Consider the following 18741-nt stretch of genomic DNA (forward strand, 5'->3'; position numbering starts at 1 on the left):
AAACTAATCTAATTTCATCTAAACTAAACTAATCTAAATTCATCTAAACTAATCTAAATTCATCTAAACTAATCTAATCTAAATTCATCTAAACTAATCTAATTTCATCTAAACTAAACTAATCTAAATTCATCTAAACCAATCTAAATTCATCTAAACTAATCTAATTTCATCTAAACTAAACTAATCTAAATTCATCTAAACTAATCTAATTTCATCTAAACTAAACTAATCTAAATTCATCTAAACTAATCTAAATTCATCTAAACTAATCTAATTTCATCTAAACTAAACTAATCTAAATTCATCTAAACTAATCTAAATTCATCTAAACTAATCTAAATTCATCTAAACTAAACCAATGTAAATTCATCTAAACTAATCTAAATTCATCTAAACTAAACTAATCTAAATTCATCTAAACTAAACCAATCTAAATTCATCTAAACTAAACCAATCTAATTTCATCTAAACTAAACTAATCTAATTTCATCTAAACTAATCTAAATTCATCTAAACTAAACTAATCTAAATTCATCTAAACTAAACCAATCTAAATTCATCTAAACTAAACCAATCTAATTTCATCTAAACTAAACTAATCTAATTTCATCTAAACTAAACTAATCTAATTTCATCTAAACTAATCTAAATTCATCTAAACCAATCTAAATTCATCTAAACTAAACCAATCTAATTTCATCTAAACTAAACTAATCTAATTTCATCTAAACTAAACTAATCTAATTTCATCTAAACTAATCTAAATTCATCTAAACTAAACTAAATTCATCTAAACTAAACCAATCTAAATTCATCTAAACTAAACTAATCTAAATTCATCTAAACTAAACTAATCTAAATTCATCTAAACTAAACTAATCTAAATTCATCTAAACTAATCTAAATTCATCTAAACTAAACTAATCTAAATTCATCTAAACTAAACTAATCTAAATTCATCTAAACTAAACTAAACTAAATTCATCTAAACTAATCTAAATTCATCTAAACTAAACTAATCTAAATTCATCTAAACTAAACTAATCTAAATTCATCTAAACTAAACCAATCTAAATTCATCTAAACTAAACTAATCTAATTTCATCTAAACTAAACTAATCTAAATTCATCTAAACTAAACTAATCTAAATTCATCTAAACTAAACTAATCTAAATTCATCTAAACTAATCTAAATTCATCTAAACTAAACTAAATTCATCTAAACTAAACCAATCTAAATTCATCTAAACTAAACTAATCTAAATTCATCTAAACTAAACCAATCTAAATTCATCTAAACTAATCTAATCTAAATTCATCTAAACTAATCTAAATTCATCTAAACTAATCTAAATTCATCTAAACTAAACTAATCTAAGTTCATCTAAACTAAACTAATCTAAATTCATCTAAACTAAACTAATCTAAATTCATCTAAACTAATCTAAATTCATCTAAACTAAACTAATCTAAATTCATCTAAACTAAACCAATCTAAATTCATCTAAACTAAACCAATCTAATTTCATCTAAACTAAACTAATCTAATTTCATCTAAACTAAACTAATCTAATTTCATCTAAACTAATCTAAATTCATCTAAACCAATCTAAATTCATCTAAACTAAACCAATCTAATTTCATCTAAACTAAACTAATCTAATTTCATCTAAACTAAACTAATCTAAATTCATCTAAACTAAACTAATCTAAATTCATCTAAACTAAACTAATCTAATTTCATCTAAACTAATCTAAATTCATCTAAACTAAACTAAATTCATCTAAACTAAACCAATCTAAATTCATCTAAACTAAACTAATCTAAATTCATCTAAACTAAACTAATCTAAATTCATCTAAACTAAACTAATCTAAATTCATCTAAACTAATCTAAATTCATCTAAACTAAACTAATCTAAATTCATCTAAACTAAACTAATCTAAATTCATCTAAACTAAACTAAACTAAATTCATCTAAACTAATCTAAATTCATCTAAACTAAACTAATCTAAATTCATCTAAACTAAACTAATCTAAATTCATCTAAACTAAACCAATCTAAATTCATCTAAACTAAACTAATCTAATTTCATCTAAACTAAACTAATCTAAATTCATCTAAACTAAACTAAATTCATCTAAACTAAACCAATCTAAATTCATCTAAACTAAACTAATCTAAATTCATCTAAACTAAACCAATCTAAATTCATCTAAACTAATCTAATCTAAATTCATCTAAACTAATCTAAATTCATCTAAACTAAACTAATCTAATTTAATCTAAACTAAATTCATCTAAACTAAACCAATCTAAATTCATCTAAACTAAACTAATCTAAATTCATCTAAACTAAACCAATCTAAATTCATCTAAACTAATCTAATCTAAATTCATCTAAACTAATCTAAATTAATCTAAACTAAACTAATCTAATTTAATCTAAACTAAATTCATCTAAACTAATCTAAATTCATCTAAACTAAACTAATCTAAATTCATCTAAACTAAACCAATCTAAATTAATCTAAACTAAACCAATCTAAATTCATCTAAACTAATCTAAATTCATCTAAACTAAACCAATCTAAATTCATCTAAACTAAACTAAATTCATCTAAACTAATCTAAATTCATCTAAACTAATCTAAATTCATCTAAACTAAACTAAATTCATCTAAACTAAACTAATGTAAATTCATCTAAACTAATCTAAATTCATCTAAACTAAACTAATCTAAATTCATCTAAACTAAACCAATCTAAATTCATCTAAACTAAACTAAATTCATCTAAACTAATCTAAATTCATCTAAACTAATCTAAATTCATCTAAACTAAACTAAATTCATCTAAACTAATCTAAATTCATCTAAACTAAACTAATCTAAATTCATCTAAACTAAACTAATCTAAATTCATCTAAACTAATCTAATTTCATCTAAACTAAACCAATCTAAATTCATCTAAACTAAACTAATCTAAATTCATCTAAACTAATCTAAATTCATCTAAACTAAACTAATCTAATCTAAATTCATCTAAACTAAACTAAACTAAATTTATCTAATCTAATCTAATCTAATCTAATCTAGTCTAAATTAAATTAAATTATATTAAATTAAATGAATCTAGTCTAAATTAAACTGAACGGGTAATAAAATCTCTCTTCGGGAAGGACTGAGGAATAACCTCTTGGGGGCGCTACAGTGCACTTGTGTGAATCCCATTGCGTATGTGCTCCGTAATGTCACCGCGTAACGTAAGTGGGAGAGTTCCGCCCAGAAGGAGTGACATCAAAACAGCCCGAGAGGAACCTCCGCCTTCAGAACCTCCGCCTTCAGAACCTCCACCAGAGCGCCGCCCGCCCCGCCACTTCACACCAGCAGCCCGGCACCTGAGGACCGAGCAGCCGCTTCTTCATTCCGGGTGAGTAACAGAAATAGGCTTCAGCTGGAAACCGTGTGTGTGTGTGTGTGTGTGTGTGTGTTGAAGTGATGGGGTAAGACTGTCGGTTTGAGGGGGTTCGTGCCGCTGTGCTCGTGCAGGTCTGAGCAGCTCGTTGTTTTATTCATTATTAATAAACCGCTTCTATTAATAAATATACCGAACAGCTCTGGTGTGTGTGTGTGTGTGTGTGTGTGTGTGTGTGTGTGTGTGTGTGTGTGTGTGTTAATACGCGGTTCAGTCTCCGTGTGTGTGTGTGTGTGTGTGTGTGTGTGTGTGTGTGTGCTGCGCAGGGGCTGCTGGGGTATCAGCCCCCCCTCTCCCCTCACTCACGAGCTCACTGACTGTTCGCCACATTAAAATTAATTAATTGACAAAAGTTATTACAGTCACGTGATCCTATCTCGCCCACGCGACCTCACGCACAATGACATTGCCCAGGTGACCCACGCGCACGCGAAGGTCGTCCAGGTAAAGGGGCGGGAAGGTGGGCGCACGTGACCTGAGGGCTCGTGTAAGTTAGCGCGTGTTGACACATAAAACACAGCCGTTCCTCCTGCAGCTGCTCGCGAGCTGTTTACCCACAAACAGCCCAACTGCAGCTTATTGGAGCTCCACACAAACGTGCAGGAGGAGCCCACCACACCCCAGCATCTCCACAACAACCTGCTGCAGGTCAAAACAGAGAAATCTGAAGCTCAGGATGGTGGTGGTGAAACCCTGGCGTCTAAAGAATGAGCAGCTTCCTGCTGAAGCTAAAGAAAGTGCTGATGAACGGGCTGATGAACGGGCTGACCCACGAGTTCTACAGCAGGACTGGTTTCAGCTGATTGAGGTTCTGCAAACATTCAGAGTATTTCTTGAAAGGAAGCGAAAACCTCAGATGTTCTGCAGGTTGTTCATCAGACAGAAGATCAGAAACTGAGTGGAAGAATTTTAGTCATCGTTTTCCCATCGAGCTGCACCTCGTCCCGTCAGTCAGGACTACTTCTGCAGGAAAATGGGCAGTATTTCATCAGTGACCATGTCTGACCATGTCTGACCAGGCTAATCTAATCTAATTTGCCTTTAAAAGACCTCAGGTAAATTACCTCGAGGAAAGCATCAGCGTCAGTATCAAATACAAAACACCTGTAGGCTCAGCTGTAGACCTCAGGACACCTGCCTCCTTTCCCCAGCACGGCTGTTTCTCACTAATGCCATCAAACGCTGAGGTCTGTCCCCTTTCACTGACGATCCAGAGCCAGTGAGACTTGTGGTAACTTAGACCTCGAGTGTCTGATTTAAATGACTGAGCACAAAAAGCTCTTATCAGACGGGGTCTGACCAGACCAGGCTGAGGGCAGCGCAGAGCTGAACTGTTTCCTCACAGGAAAATGAAACTTCTATTCATTCTGTTTAATAAATGATGATTAAAGACATTTCCTCAGGTGTGTGAGTTCAGTCAGATCACACAGAGGTTTTAATGGGGTGTTAATTCCTTCTCCTGACTGTAGGTACTCTATGTAAATGAGCCCTATTCTGATTGGCAGTCCTGTACCTCATTCAAAAAGTAGTCTAGCAATATTAGAAGTAGTATCAGCGAGAATTCCAGCGTTGGCTGAACTCCTGAGACTTGGGGGGGAATTTTCTACACTATCTGCTTATTGTAGGTTTTCACTTCAACATTTGTCATTTTGAGTTAATTTGATGGACCACGTGCGCAGCAGCATGGCTGCAGCTCATTCTCCAAGTCTTACTGCTCTGATTTTATTTAGACTCTGCTGCTTCAGAGAGATGGAACAGCTTTTCTATAAATGCGTTGTCTGAAGAGTGAAAATGATGTCAGGGAATCCCGGGACCCCTGGGGCTCCTGGGGCTCCTGGGAGTCAAAAGCTTTAATTAAGCCATGCTTCTGTTCAGCTGCTCCGCTGAGTTCCCAAGAATCACGCCTGTCAGTACAGCTCTATAGCAAAAGACCGGGTGGGACTGCTTCACAGTGTTGTTCTGAGATAAGACTAATCACCCTTATCAACTTATCACTGTGTATATTTGTACAGTGGAATGCAAAAGTTTGGGTACCCTTTATGGTCAGTACTTAATAACTCCCCCCTTTGGCATGTATTACAGCCTGAGCTAGTTCTCTAGCTTGTGTGTGTCATTTGCACTTGCTGTAGCCAGACTGCAATCAGTTTGAGCGAAGTCTAGCTTAGCATGTTGCTAACTTGGTGAAAGCTTACCATTTAAGATGTCTGGATAGAAAGTGTGTTTGTGAGACTTGTTTCTGCGTTACATTTATCAGTCCTCACACCGCATCTCCTCCGTACGGCTGCATGCACCACTCCGTAACGTCAGCGCTGTTACACTGCTAGCCTGCGCCGCACAAACCATCTACATGAACTTCAGGTCTTTCACTTCCACCTGAATCCGTTCACTCTCTCATTTTCCAGGCAGGCCAGTTTGCGGTCATGCTGCCAAACTGTCTGAGCTACTGACCTTAGAGTTCTGTAATTGCAGCTCAGCAGCAACGGGAGGATTTTAAGCTCTAGTACGTTTCCTGTTCACACTGCGTTCTGTTCAGCGTGTCTGAGTGTAGAAACATCAGCAAAGAACAAAACACCAAGCCTGGATTTGTGAAGTGCTTCAAAAATGACCTGGATAAAAAGGCGCCTCTCGCCTTGATTTAGACTAATCTCTGTCCACGTCACGACTACTTGACTTGAATATTAATTCATTTCTTAGTTTTTTTTCGTATTCTTTATGTTGTTCTACCACAAAAGTGCAAAAAATAAGTGCAGATAATGTAACCCACTAACAGACTGACATGTCAGAGTTAGCCTGTGTGTTACCTGTATGTCAGGTTTTGAGAGTGTGGGAACATTACACGCCTAACGGTGCGTTGGCTCTCCAAAATACAGACTTCTTATGAAACCGAGAACTCGCGCTCGCTGTCAGCGTAAACCGTTCAACCCGGTTACAGCCCTGTTTGGGTATGCCGCCTTTCTTTCAGATGGAGACAGTGTTTGAGGGTCATGGTGGTGATCTCGCCGTGTGCACTGCAGTGTGAGGGATGTAAAGTGCAGTTTTTATTAAATTGTTAATTTTTTTTTGTCTTGAGACCCTCTTGCATAACCTCTCTTCTGAATCACGGTGGCTGAATCTGTCTCCAAGCACTACAGACTCGAGAAGGTAAACCATGAGTCAAACTTTGCTTCATATTGAGTATTTTTGTAATCGTGCCTGCCTACATTTCTCCCACTGGACTCCAGGAGTTGGAAGAGTATTTTGTGGCTCAGTATAAGTAAGCAGTTTGTCAGCCTGTGAATTTGATCTCTACTTTCTAATAATCCAGTTCACAGACAGACAAAATGCTTACTTGTACTTGTTGCCTGCTGCCTGAGTAGCGGTCAGACTCTTTTATATAAGGAATGCTGTCTGATCAGCCATCCTGTTTTCCCACGGCAGCCACATCACCTGCCCAGGTAGCAGGGTCAGCCTTTCACTCTTACTGATGGAGCTCTGCCACAAAGGCTCTGTATGATCCACCAGGAAGAAGCTCCAAAGACTTTTCTATCAAACACTTGTCAGTTTAACATTGCAGTGTTTGGGATTTTGCAGTTTAGCTTCAAGGTTAAACCTGATCCTAATCCTTACCTTAACCCCAACCTACAACCTAACCCTGACCCCAGCCCCTTAATCTGATCCTAATCCAGTTAGTCTCCAGTTCCAGACTGGTGTCAGCAGCAGGTCTACAGCAGCTGGTTGAGGGTGGTGAGATAGTCTGTATTAGAGCTGTTAGATGATCTGGTGGTTTCTCAGGTGAACTTCTCCAGATCTGAACCCGGACTCTCCAGATAAAGTGAAGAATTCAGTAGAACCTTCAGTAAAAGTCTCTTTAGATGCTGTTGATCTCTGTTGAGATCAGATTTGGACCACTTTGACCTGCTGTGTAATAAAAGTGTGACTATGCTAATGCCATCAGGTAGCTACAGCTATAGAGAGCATTAAGGGAGTGGTTTAAGGTTTGTGATGAATCGTTGGGATGAGTTATGTGATTCTGGAATCCACTAACCTGCAGTTAAAACAGACTTGTGTATTTCCCTCTCAGAGATGGACACAGTATCAAATCACATGTCTCCACGTGCCTCTTACAGGAGCGAACACTCCCCTATGACTTATACATGACCACAGACATAGCTCAGCTCAGTACTGGAAAGTAAAGGAGTTACACATTTGATTGTTTCTGAGTTAGCGTTGAGTTAGCGTTGAGTTGACATGGCTTTAGCTTTGAGTAACGTTAACACATTGTTTACAACAATTCATTTTTTTTACTTGTTTGAACTAAAACAAATGAAAAAATCTGTCAATTTTGTTCAGAAGCGAGTAAATCTCCCACTGACTCAACACTGTAATTAATACTTTTATTTATTTATTTTTAAATGTCTCTTTTTTTTCCACTTTTCATATTTATGTCTATTCTTTTTATGTTCTGTTATTTAATTTATTCAGTAATTGCTCTTTGGGTGTAACTTAACACAATTTCGTTCCACCCCATGTACCACATGTGATGTGAATGACAGTCTCTTTTATCCTTTTATACTTTATTTTATCATAATAATTTCAGGGCTGTAACAAAGCATTAATTCCCCAAGTGATAAATCCTTCCTCTACGATTAACATTATACATGTTTCATCTTTAAATTCCAGCATTTCTGCTTTTGCACAGTGTTCTCATCCAGCTACTGCTGGTGACTCTTAATAAATCTACCCAATCAAATTCACAAGCACGTGTGTATAAAGAGCACTGCAGCAGACTTGGCACTTAATGCTGTTTTAATCAGTGTTTCACATCATATTACACCTCAACACTCAACACTGAGCACGAGCACAAGGCCAGCACTTCTAAAAGTGCTCCTTTTTCAGTGACCAAAAGCACTGTTTTTGTGTGGACAGGAGGCCAAAATGCTGTAACCATGGTAACAGAAGAGCATAATTTATCCGTGTGATGATGCATAATTCAGACCAAAGATATCAGAACGCAGCTCATCCCTTCAGTCAGCTTCACTGCTCTGTTTAAGGGGAAGCAGGTTGAGCTTCTTCCGGTGGTTTTACTGCAGTTACTGATCAGCTGCTCTGCTGCGGATGTGCTGTTTACTCCAGATGTTCACAGGAGTTTTCCAAAAATACTGAACATTTCTTCAATTTTTAAACAAAAGGTGCTAGCAGGGCCATTTGTTAGATGAACCAATGTTCGCTGTTTGTTTAAACAGGGATGAAGTTTATACACTCTTAAAAATACAGGTCCTCTAAATGGTTTTCGGAGTGATGACGTAGAAGAACCTCTTTTGGTTTTATGAAGGATGATGTTAGTACTGCAGTGTGTGAGTGACCAATCTCACGCTTTTCATTTACACTAAAACGTTCTGGTTTGGATTTGCTCGGTGTGGGGTAGCCTCCACAGAGAGGAGAGCTCTAACTTAATGTGTTAGTGTTATTTGCTCAGTTGGCTTCCTGTTATCTAGTTTTTAAGGATTAGATAAGGATCTGATCTCATTTCAGGTCCACATTCATGCAAAATTCATGTGTGGTGGATCCCAGCATCCATACATCAAAGACGCTTATTTTTAAGGATCTAATGAATATTTCCTTATAAAGTTCCAGATAAAGTCTGACAGGTCTGTGTGTGTGTGAGAGCGAGAGAGAGCGACAGAGAGAGCGAGAGAGCTGAGGTTTGTGTATGCCTGAACAAATCGGAGATACAAGTGTGTGTGTTCTCTCGTCCTGAGCTGATTGAGGCACAGCTAAAATGTGTCAGGGCCGGTGTGATGGATGTGTTGGAGTGTGTCAGCATGCAGGGTGTCCCCCAGCTGTCAGGGTGGGTGTGTGAGCACAGGGGGAGGAGTTTCTCTTGGCAGCCATTTCTGTGCAGTAGCTGCACCCTTTACTTATCAACAGTACAGCTACACTCTGCTACACACAGCTCCGCTAGAAACCAGGGGCTTCCCTGCTCTCTCTCTGTCTCTCTCTCTCTCTGTCTCTCTGTCTCTCTGTCTCTCTGTCTCTGTCTCTGTCTCTGTCTCTGTCTCTCTCTCTCTGTCTCTGAATCAGAATGGAAAAAAGGAAAAGTGGTAAAAGCAGAAGAGGTGGAAAAGGTCACAGCAAGGTCACACACACTGCTTGGATCTGGAGAGGAAGACTGTAGCTTATTCCTCATTCTTCACGCTTTCTCCTTAGTTTCCCCAGTCATACGTTTACTGGGTTTAATGGTGAATGAAATAATAGACCACACATTTTCCACACGTATTTTCAGTATCATAATTTAAATGATCATGTTTTTTAATAAAAGATTTGGAATCCGCTTATTGTGGTTTTAAATAAAAAATCCCGCACTGGACATTTACAGTTGTTCAGTAGCACCACCTTCCAGATTTCTGTCCATGATGAGAGATGTGCTGCACAGCCTCAGTGCTCTGCTAAGAGAGAGACACTACTAAGTGTTTTGGAGGTGGGGGGGTGGGGGGGGGGTAGCTTAGTTAGCAATACAGCCACACTACAAAGTGCCCTTGATAAAGCACCCATAACAAAGTGCTCTTGTGATCAGGCATCTGTATAAAAGCCTTATTGAAACATAAAATCTGTGTTTTAATGAGATATAAACAAATAGGTTCAGTGCCAATTTATAAAGCATGGCGGTACCTTCTTTACTTACATAAAACGTCTAGCAGGTTCTTGGTCATATGGGTCAAATGGGAATTTTAATTTGCAGTTCTTCTGCAGAGAGTTATTCTGGTCTTCCAGATCTCGTGTTGACCTCCATAGTTCCCCTGAACTGCTGTTTCACTGCTGTAAAAATGTGTTATTTGGCCAATGATGCCCAAATATTTAAATTCGACTTTTTTTTTTATTCTGATTGAAATTGAATTAATAGAATCTTCAAGAGTGTCGGTCAGACCTGTTGTTCAGTTTTTCTCACACTGAGTAGAAAAGAAATGTACAGGACTGTGAAGGTTTGATCTCTCTTAGTGCGGATGCTACAGCTGACCTGCTTCTTTTGCTGAGAGATTGGCTCCGGGTATTAACACCAACATTGACTTTTCTTCTCTCTGGGGAAAATGTAGAATGAAGAGATTTGCTGTGTAATTCCCGGGTTACACTGCAGGAATAATCTCAGGCTGAGCCTATCACACTCCCCTAAAACAGAATTACACTCTCCAGTAGATTACGAATAGCACTGGGTAAGTGTGCTAACTCTGGCTGAATACTGGGAAATGATGCTCAAGAGAGTCTGTGCATCTTTGGCTTACATCCGCAGGGTCAGTTAGCCACCTTCAGCCTTCAGAAAGTAAATATGTACTTTGTTGTTAACCCTTCTAAAACCTCTCACAGTGAACTGTGTTTTCCTTTTCATCCATGGTTTAATTTGAACAGCGTTAAGCGCTATCAGGTGTTATTTAGGGGTTGGTGTTGCGCAACAGATAACACCACTACCTGCCAGTGAGCTACCACACCATGTGGGAGACTGGGGTTCGATTCCCGGTCCTGGGCTGCGCTACACCAATAAGAGTCATTGGCAAGACTCCTAACACTACACTGACCCTCCTCTGTAATACCAGTAACCGTGTAAGTCGCTCTGGATAAGAGTGTCTGCTAAATGCCGTAAATGTAAATGTAAAATAATTAGCCAAAGTGATCTGGACAGAACACAGCTAGTTGATTCTTCATGGTCAAAACCGGTGTTTACACACTTTAAAGTAAAGCTGGCTGAGACTTTTTAGATTGATAATATTCTATTTGTTTTTATATTTAGTGCAGAAATCCATTTTCACAGGGTTGACACGACTATTAGAAGTTTCAGGTAAAGCAGCTTTAATGTAACTTTAATTTCTTATCAGTAAAAAGACTCTGATGGTGAAGCTGAGACTCGTCATTACCATCATGAACAGTAATAGGGATGTAATATATTGTTTAAAAATATAAAGTTGTAACAACATAAATGTAAATAATAAATTCTGTCTTTGAAGTGAAGTTATAAATACACACATTTGTATTAATTTTGTAATTAATTGATCACTTTTCAGCAGAGCAGTTTTAAAGTCTGAGTTGGAAATAAGGCTGAAGGAGCCAAGTATTGATGTTTAAGAAAAGTAATGATGCAGTAAATAAATGTAAAGCTATTTATTTTGTAACAAATGTTTTCTAGCTTAAATTTAAATCCTGGAGACATAAAAGTTCCCCTAATGAAAGAATCAGTGCCAGCATTACTGTACAGTTCTCTACTCTACGGTTATTTGAGCTCTTTATGGCTGCTTAGAGAGCTAGAGCAGGTTTACTGTCAACCTCTGAGGAGCATGATCAAACATACTGAGCTCGCCTACGTCACACTCCAAGGTGAGAGAGAGATGAATGGATTGAGGGTCTGACAGAAGAGCAGCAGTGATCAGTTCCTGGTGCCAATCGATCAGCAGTAGGCCTACAGCATTACTGCAAGCCTTCCAATTTGAGAGCTATCCACAGCAGCAGGTTTGCTCACATTGATAATGAACTAAAAAATACTAAAATTAATGTATGCAGATAAATGATATTTCATAAACGGAAAGAAACAGAAACATCACCTGATAGTCTGAGAGATGCAGGAAGAGGCAGTAGAGTGAGATATGCACAATGAAATTAGACTAATATGACTCTATGGGTTCTGCAGCGTTGCACAGCAGTTCTGGAGAGAGGTTCTCCTCCTGCAGCTCCACCACCAAACCTCCATAGTGCAGTAGCAGCAGCAGCGCTCCGGCCCAGAGTGGCAATGACTGAGACGCCCTTCTCCCTGTTCCAGTCAGTGGATTCTAAGATAAACTCATTATGAAAAGTTGCTTTTAAAGGTAGCAGTTGTTGAGTTTGAGTTTAAGGTTAGGTAAAGGTTAGGTAAAGGTTAGGGTTATCTGCTGCCTTTGACTAGCCTGTTTCTCGGTGCTGCACTGAAGGGATTTCTCTGATGTTCTGTCGGATCATCCTAACAGTCACCGCAGCAGTGCAGGTCCTGAAGAAGTGAACGCAGAACGGTTGTGCAGCTTTAGTGGTTCTCACTTCATTAGGTCATTAGGGTGAAACTGTGTGGTCGCTCTGGTATCCCAGCTGGTGTCTAGGTTGCTGTTATGCAGTTGCTATGCAGTTGTTCAGGTGGACAGTAAGGTACTAGGTAGTTGCTATGGTATACCAGGTAGTAGCTAGGGTGGTTGCTAAGGTGTTCCAGGTGGTTGCTAAGGCAGATACTAGGGTGTTTCAGGTGGTTGCACAACGCTAGTTTTGACCATTTCATTTAGTTCAAAGCACCGTATATATGTCCTGCTTCTGGGCAGATTCTACAATATCTCCTATACATACTTGGGACGCTCGTTCTGCTGGGAGACGAACAGTTGAAAGAAATCGTCTGTCCGTTCGCCTGTCTGTCCGTCCCTAAGCCTTGTGTTCATTTTATGCTTAAAAGATTTGAGTGTGGCCTTTGCCCTTGTCCCATTTCCTGCAGTGGTCTGAGGAAGTGTCCAGTCAGGCAGTGCTGCTTCTCTTCTGCCTCTGTTCTGAATATCATCGTACTTCTGAAACAGACTTTAGCAGATTTTCACTCCGACTGATTATATTCAAACATCTTTTTTTGTTTGTGTTTACGTAATGGTGCCCTGGAATCATCCACTGCGAGGTCCGTGGCGATGACCATCTGTCACAGTGTGTCATGTGACCTGATCCCACATCTGGCCGTCCAGATTGAATCACATTGGACCTCTGTGATTGGCTTTTTGGTTTGTAGAATACAGTTAATATAATAATTAATAATTATTAGTACTTACAGGATGCCTGTATAAATAATATTGCACAGTACAAGCAGAAATTCTGACCTAATTCATAAAGAGAAAAAACATTAGAAAGTATAGTTTTACACAAACACACTAGGAAGCAATGCCTTAACCACATTCTAGTTTGTTTGGATAAGTAACTGAGGGAAAAGCAGGGCTGCCAGCTCTTACGCACTGTTTGTAATCTCATGCTCTTATGCCACACTTTCCATGTCTTGCACATTTTCTTGACAAGTAGGAGTGACAGCAGCTAGCTAGTCAGTCACAGACAGTCCATGTGTGGGTTAAATCAGGGCATATGGGCTTGTTCCCTTAGCTAACCACTGGGAGAGCTCTCACAAACAGTGCTGCCTACTGCCTCAGCAGTCCTACATTAACAGCTCTGGAAAAAATCTTGAAATGAAGCATATTTTTATGAATGTTTTCTTTGTGATGAGAATCTGGATAAACTCAGTACTGATTGGCTTCCAATCAGAATAATTAACACTGATAATGAAGTCTTTGTCTGGATTATTATTACAATGCTGATTCCAATCTTGTAAATGAATGAACCAGAAGTGAGTGTGGCTGAAATCACAAATTGGTGAGGGATGCTGGAAGTGGATGTTTTTGCCAGGCAGTCAGGAAGCTGTGTTACTGTGGTCATTTCAGTGGGTGAAGTCTGGACCTGGACTTCTGTACTGCTGCTTTGTGACAATATTTGTTATAAACAGAACTGGAATAATGTTAAATTGAATTATGGTAATGGCTCATACACAATGTATGGCTGTAACCCTCAGCACAGTCTCTCTGAAATATGACCTCAATGTCTGGGCTAACCTTGAGGTGACTTTGTGATGTTCTGAGGCATTATGAAGGAGGCCTTCTCTGTAATTATTGACCTGAGCGAACTACGGCCTCAGGGGAAACACTCAGGAATTTCTCATGCTCATTTATTCCCTGCTCATCTTCGTCATTGGCGTGGGGGGATGGTTGGGTCAGAGGAAATGCCTGTTCTTTCTAGAGTAACAGAAATGTTCAGAAGCAGGAGAGAGGTTTAATATTCGGGAAAGCTCTTTTTTTTTTCTCAGGGTATTTTTAGTACAGTGTGGAAGAGAAACGAGATTGCCCCGTAATTATGACACAGTTTGGGTGTGCAGTCTATCATGCACCTGTTCCCATGGTAACCGGTTAGCAGCAGCTGATAGAGTAGTCTGGTCCTCCAGTAAAGACCAAACGCTAAAGGCAGAAATGCTTTTTATTTTATTGACCTGTTTGTTTTATTTATGAGCCTTTTCATTCCATGACTTACAAAGATTACGAGAGTACACCAACGAAATCCAGCTTTGTCACGTCTTTAGGTCACTGGCTACTAAAGGGCCCTATTCTACTGTATTGCTTTCTAAGGTTCATTTATGACGTTATTAATCTTAAGAGGCCATGCACAATATATTGCTTCAGCATCCTCATCACAATGTGTGCAATTATAAAATATTACACACTCTGGAAATAATGAAAATGAGCAACGAAACAAAGTAAATCAGTCCTGAGAGTCAAATATGAGAAATTATTCACATAAACCAGGTGATTTTACAGTATCTATAAACCCTATTCACCAGATTGGATGTTTCCCCTTTTATTGCTTTTATAAATGGAATCATTATCAATATAATTTGGATTTTGTCATGTTGAAATTAATACAGATTCATACAAAGTAATGCCAATTACTTTAAGAGGTTTCTTCATACTACAATCACTAGAGACACATTCACTGCACTCAGGTGATCTCCAGCCCACTAACTGTCAGCTGTCGGCTGGAGCTCTGTTGGATTAGCTCAGCCACTTTAAAGGGGTGAATATTTTTGCAGTCACTGGTTTTACAGATTTAATAGATTTGTATTGTTGAAAGTTTGTTGAAATAGTATTTTTGTAAATTCTTCAAAAGTCAGATAATATTCACCATAATTCCATTTCTGAAAACATGTATAGACAGTGTATCAGCAACCCATCTTACCCAAGACGTGTAGCTTTATTAATTACAGAAACACAAAGATTGGATCTGTATCGGCTCGTCATTAAGGTTTCAGATCAATTTCAGATTATCTTACTTCATCACAAAGTTTGATTGACCCGCTTTTCTTGATAAAGGATGTTTAATCCCTTTGTGGGTTTTAGTAGTTTTGATGGTAGACTAAAATAAGTAGACTGTTGTGGGTGTGAAATGTATGTAGTAAGAAACCCAGCTACGTTTCCAGCTAATGAAATCAATATACATCTGTGCTTCCCCGCAGGTCTCCTCTGTTCCACTATAGATTTCAGTTAAAGGGACATTAGCAAGCCTGGTTCTGTCAGACCAGGTTCAGCACACAGGTCTTCTCTCTGTGTCTGTGTCTGTGTGTGTGTGTGTGTGTGTGTGTGTGTGTGTGTGTGTGTGTGTGTGTGTGTGTGTGTGTGTGTGTGTGTGTGTGTGTGTGTGTTCCTGTTTGTGCAGTTTTCTCTAGAAGTGTCTTCCTGTGCTTCTACAAGTGTTTACTGGTTTCTCTTTGTCTGCACAGTGAGACAGACATCGAGATGGATGAGCTACAAGACGTTCAGCTGACTGAGATCAAGCCCTTGCTGACCAACAAGGTGAGATAAACGTGATCAGCACCCAGCTTTCACATGAGCTTACACTGTCCACACAGTCCTTTATTAAAGTAAATCAGGTCCAAGACTGGAGTTCATAAAGTCTGCTTTACTTTGTTTATTTCTGTTTTATTTGTGTGTATTTTAATTTTATAGTGTTTGTAGGGGCGAGAAAACACACTGATTGACCAGATCAGTCTGTTGGCACTCTATTGTCCATCAGGTCTGAGTTACAATATCCATAGAGAGGAGAGGAAGAGCGAACGGAGGAATGGAGGGATTGTGGGAAAATAAAAAAACAGTTGGATCAAGAACCGTAAAGGTTGGCCTAGAAAGGAACAGATGGACGAGGAAATCTAGAAATAGCAGGAGACGCTAATGGTGCTTTTCCGGATTAGACAAGCTGTGTGTGCCTTTGCACATCTGTGTCAGCAATTAATGCAAAAGTATCAGGAAATTACAGCGATTAAGTTGAGAAATCTATGTATATCTTTTAATCTTTATATACACTGGGTGAATAGCAGTGGACCTGTGGAAGATCAGGGACTGATGAAGAGGCCACATCATCATGCACCGATTAAAAGATGTCCAGATCTTTCAGGACAGTGATGGTTTTCCCTTTTCCTTCAAGAAATAGTAGATTACATCTGTGTATCCAGTGAGCATTAAGATTACCCCCAGACAGCCTTGCTTATTATCTTTTAGCTGTCTAAACCAGCGACACTGTTCACTAGCTGAGCACTGATTAATCTGTAGTAACAGCAAACAGGTTCTGAAACAGTGCTAAACTGAAGAGCAGCAAATATAGAGGTTTGAGTGGATGCTGAACTCATTTAAGGGTCTGAATGAGTTTTACTGACCTCTCACTCCACCTAGTGGCACATACCTAAAGAACAGTTGGAGACTATGGACAGCATGGTCAGTGTTGAAGAGTGGCTTGTCTCACTGGTCTTATCATTAATCTGCTTTATGGTTCTTTTGCAGAATTCTCGGAACTTCCAAGACTTTGATTGTCAGGTGAGTGGAAGCGTTTTCTGCAGCCCCATGTTTCCAGTTTTGATGAGATAATGGAGTTGTCCTCAGGTGCTCTACTGAGGATATTTTTGGCAGTGTGAGAATCTATTTTGGAGAGAAGACTTCTTGTAAGATCTGAAGATGACTATACTATGTATGTGCTTGTTATGGGACATTTGGAGGACACATTTCTCTGTACATTCTCCGTACAGTGCAGTGGCTGATATGTACACCACCTTCCAAGATCTGAAGATGAGGATTACATGAGCTCAAAGTAGAACTGTACCTGCATTCAAACATAAGAGAGCTAAAAATGTTGAGCAAAGAACCTCTTTCGGTTCCATAATGAACCGTGTATGTATTGAAGATATGGGAGTGTAAAGAACCTTGTAAAGGCTTAAAGAACCCTAGTAGCACCTTGTAACAGTGTATATCCCAACAAGCTGCACGACCTGGCCATGTGATCATACACAGGTCTGGCGCAGCTTCTTTACTTAGATTACGCTCAAATCTAGATCCCGGTTCTGCAGTGATCAGGAGAACGTAAAAATGATCTGTTTAAGATTCTGCATCACTAAAAACATCAGAATTGGCTTTTACATCCGTGTTCACAGAACTGGTCAGCAAAGAGAAAACATACGCTTTTGGAAATACAAAACACACACACACACACACACACACACACACACACACACACAAATATACACATACACAAAAGCATTTTTTTTTTTCTTTGCTGACCAGTTCTGTGAAACCAGTTCTGCGTGGGTTTGGTGTGGTCCTGTGTGCTGTGGACATGAAAGTTAATCGATCAGTTGCTGCTACGTTGTGTGAAAGACTGGCAGGTTCCCTTTGCAGTCGTGCTCACCCCACTCAATGCTGCAGCAGACTCCTGGGCTAAATATAGCTTCTGCAGGCAGCACAGGGAGCTGGAGAACACACTTCTGCATGACCTGATTGACATTGTACATTCAGGTTTCTCCATACACACACACACACACTACACACAGTCACATATATAAAAGAAAAAATGCAGAGACTGGATTGTAGTTCGGACTGATGCATTTATTTCTTTCATTTTTTAAAAATAAATATTTGATTAATTCTGTTTACGGAAAACACATACGTTAAATGACGATATGTAGAACGTGGTACACAGTCGTGTATTTACATGCACACACTCTCACAGCGTAGCCGATGTGGTGATGTCTCCTGCTAATGGTGAGGTAACCAAGCCTTCTCTCGAACACTCACACACAGCAGAGAAGATGCTGCAGTGCAGCTGGAATCTGTGCATGTGTGAGTGTCTGCACTATGAGTCAAATGTAGGGTGTGGAACCCATCTTGTGGTGGAGTGAGGTAGTGGAAGTCCAGAATCACCTTCTGAAGCATACAGTGCAGTGATAGAAAGAGTCCTGAATTTGAGCACATTTCCAAAACTGAATGGCATCACATCTTCAACCTAAGCCTGATTAGCATAAATGGTGTATGATAGAAATCTTATGTATAAAGATATTAAACACTCAAATCTCATCAAAACATAACCCTACCACCACCATGCTTCACAGTTGATATGAGGTTCTTACTCAGTGTTAGCAGTGTTAGGGTTATGGTTTGATTTAAAAGCTCAAAGTTAGATTGGACAGGGCTGGCCATAATTAGGTCAGTTAGTCACACTGAATACGGATACCTAATTCTAACTCCTCAGTTTGATAGCATTATCTGTGGGTAAACATCTATTCACACCTGAAGATTGCATATTTAAAAAAACAACTTTGTCAGTTTCCCAGCCAGACTGTCTCTATATTCTAATAAAATCTTTAATAATATCAGAATAAATATA

At 38.7% G+C, this 18741-nt stretch overlaps 1 protein-coding gene across 2 annotated transcripts in view; it reads left to right on the forward strand.

Moving 5' to 3' along the window:
• Positions 1–3296: 3296 nt before the first annotated feature.
• ndrg3a (ndrg family member 3a) overlaps positions 3297–18741 on the forward strand; it is a 33558-nt gene continuing 18113 nt past the window's right edge. For both annotated transcript variants that reach the window (XM_072665403.1, XM_072665404.1), the window contains exons 1-3: positions 3297–3441; positions 15815–15887; positions 16869–16901. In XM_072665403.1, coding sequence (XP_072521504.1) covers positions 15831–15887; positions 16869–16901 — 90 coding nt within the window. In that variant the 5' untranslated portion in view covers positions 3297–3441; positions 15815–15830. The remainder of the gene's footprint in view (positions 3442–15814; positions 15888–16868; positions 16902–18741) is intronic.

The sequence above is a fragment of the Salminus brasiliensis genome, chromosome 21, assembly GCF_030463535.1.
Source record: "Salminus brasiliensis chromosome 21, fSalBra1.hap2, whole genome shotgun sequence".
In the NCBI taxonomy this organism is placed as follows: domain Eukaryota; kingdom Metazoa; phylum Chordata; class Actinopteri; order Characiformes; family Bryconidae; genus Salminus; species Salminus brasiliensis.